Source organism: Cariama cristata, unplaced genomic scaffold (assembly GCF_000690535.1).
Source record: "Cariama cristata isolate BGI_N322 unplaced genomic scaffold, ASM69053v1 scaffold28562, whole genome shotgun sequence".
NCBI lineage: Eukaryota > Metazoa > Chordata > Aves > Cariamiformes > Cariamidae > Cariama > Cariama cristata.
Genome location: NW_009605960.1, coordinates 2,789 through 4,171, shown reverse-complemented (window position 1 = coordinate 4,171; position 1,383 = coordinate 2,789). Strand labels below are relative to the sequence as shown.

The window sequence follows — 1,383 nt, the reverse complement described above, 5'->3', positions numbered from 1 at the left end:
AGGAGCCCGAAGAGGAGGAGGATGCCACCGATGCCGCAGCAGAAGAAGCTGACGGAGCGGAGCAGGGCGCTGGAGGAGCTGGGCACTGCCTCGGCTTCCCGGGGAGGCAGGAGGCGAGCCCCGCTGCCAGCCGGGGAGCCCACCTCCCCATCGCTCCACCAAGCAAAGCACAGCGTCCCCGTCACCAGCAGCACGGCCCCGGTGATGGTCATGCCGTAGCGGAAAGAGGCAGCTGCCATCCTTCGGAAGGAGGTTTTAGGAGGGGAGAAAAGCGAGACAAGGCATGAGAGAGCCCACGTCCTGCAAGACAAGAAAGGGAGTGGGTTTGAGCCGGACAAGGTGATAGAAGACCTGCCAGAGGAGAAAACTAATGAGCTAGGACCTCTCTGGGGGTTCCACACTCTTTAGCACCTTATTATTGACCATCAGAAGGGGCATTTCCACCATCTCAAATGGGATGGGGCAGAGCAAAATCAGCCTCCAGTTTGGACCCATAAACTTCCCAACAGCCTCGTACAAACACCCTCATTTTCAAGAAACAAGGCAGCGCTCCATGGAAAGCCCAGCCAGGGGAGCTACGGAGGCGGCTCCGGGGACTTGCACAGCTTTTGCCATTGGGTTTTATTCCAGACTTCCTCCCAAGCTCGGAGGAATGCCAGCTGGGTTTCTGATCAAAGCAAGGCTTATGGAAGAGGTTAGGGAGAGGGACGTAAATTTAAGATGTCATCGCTTCTGAATTATCAATGCACGTTTTCTCCTCTGAAACTGGAGGTAAATGAGTCCTGCAGTGACAGTAGGTGTCTGGCATCACTGCTCGAAAGCCTGCAGCCCAGGGCATTCGAGGCTGAGCTGCCTCTTGCTTTCTCAGGGAAAAGAGCCAAGTACCATCTCTGAAAGTCACAGAGCTGCTATTTCAAGGGGAAAAAAACCCTCAGATGCCGGCAACCCAGGGGACCTCACCTAGGGATGGCTCCTGAGACACCGAGTGAGCGGGGACCACAATGAGCTCTCCCGTCACCGATGGAGCCCGCAAGCGTTGTGCTCCCCACCGCAACCAAGCTCAGGGCAAGGATGGGAGGAGGAATCCATCTGTATCTCTGTCAAAAGTCAGGAATGTGCTGGATGCAAGCTAAACCCTCGGAGATGGTATGACCGACCGCTGAAGTAGGTGTTTCTGCCATGCTGGTCAGGGGGGTTGAGGCAACAGACCACTGAGATCTACGAGGCTTTTACTGATCCAGCTATGATGTCCCATTTTGAGACACTCCAGAAGCGGAGAGGGGCTTCAGTTTATTTTGAAGGTGGGGTAAATACCCTGACGTGGGAAGAGTCTGCTCAATCTTTATCCAAATGAGCTTTGTCACACAAAATCTTGCTCCCCTG

At 54.8% G+C, this 1,383-nt stretch overlaps 1 protein-coding gene across 1 annotated transcript in view; it reads right to left on the bottom strand.

Annotated features, from left to right (window-relative positions):
* The window catches only part of TMEM61 (transmembrane protein 61), a 3,044-nt gene extending 2,805 nt beyond the window's left edge, over positions 1-239 (bottom strand). Inside the window, exon 1 of the mRNA XM_009696192.1 lies at positions 7-239. Coding sequence (XP_009694494.1) covers positions 7-239 — 233 coding nt within the window. The remainder of the gene's footprint in view (positions 1-6) is intronic.
* Between the last annotated feature and the right edge of the window lie 1,144 nt (positions 240-1,383).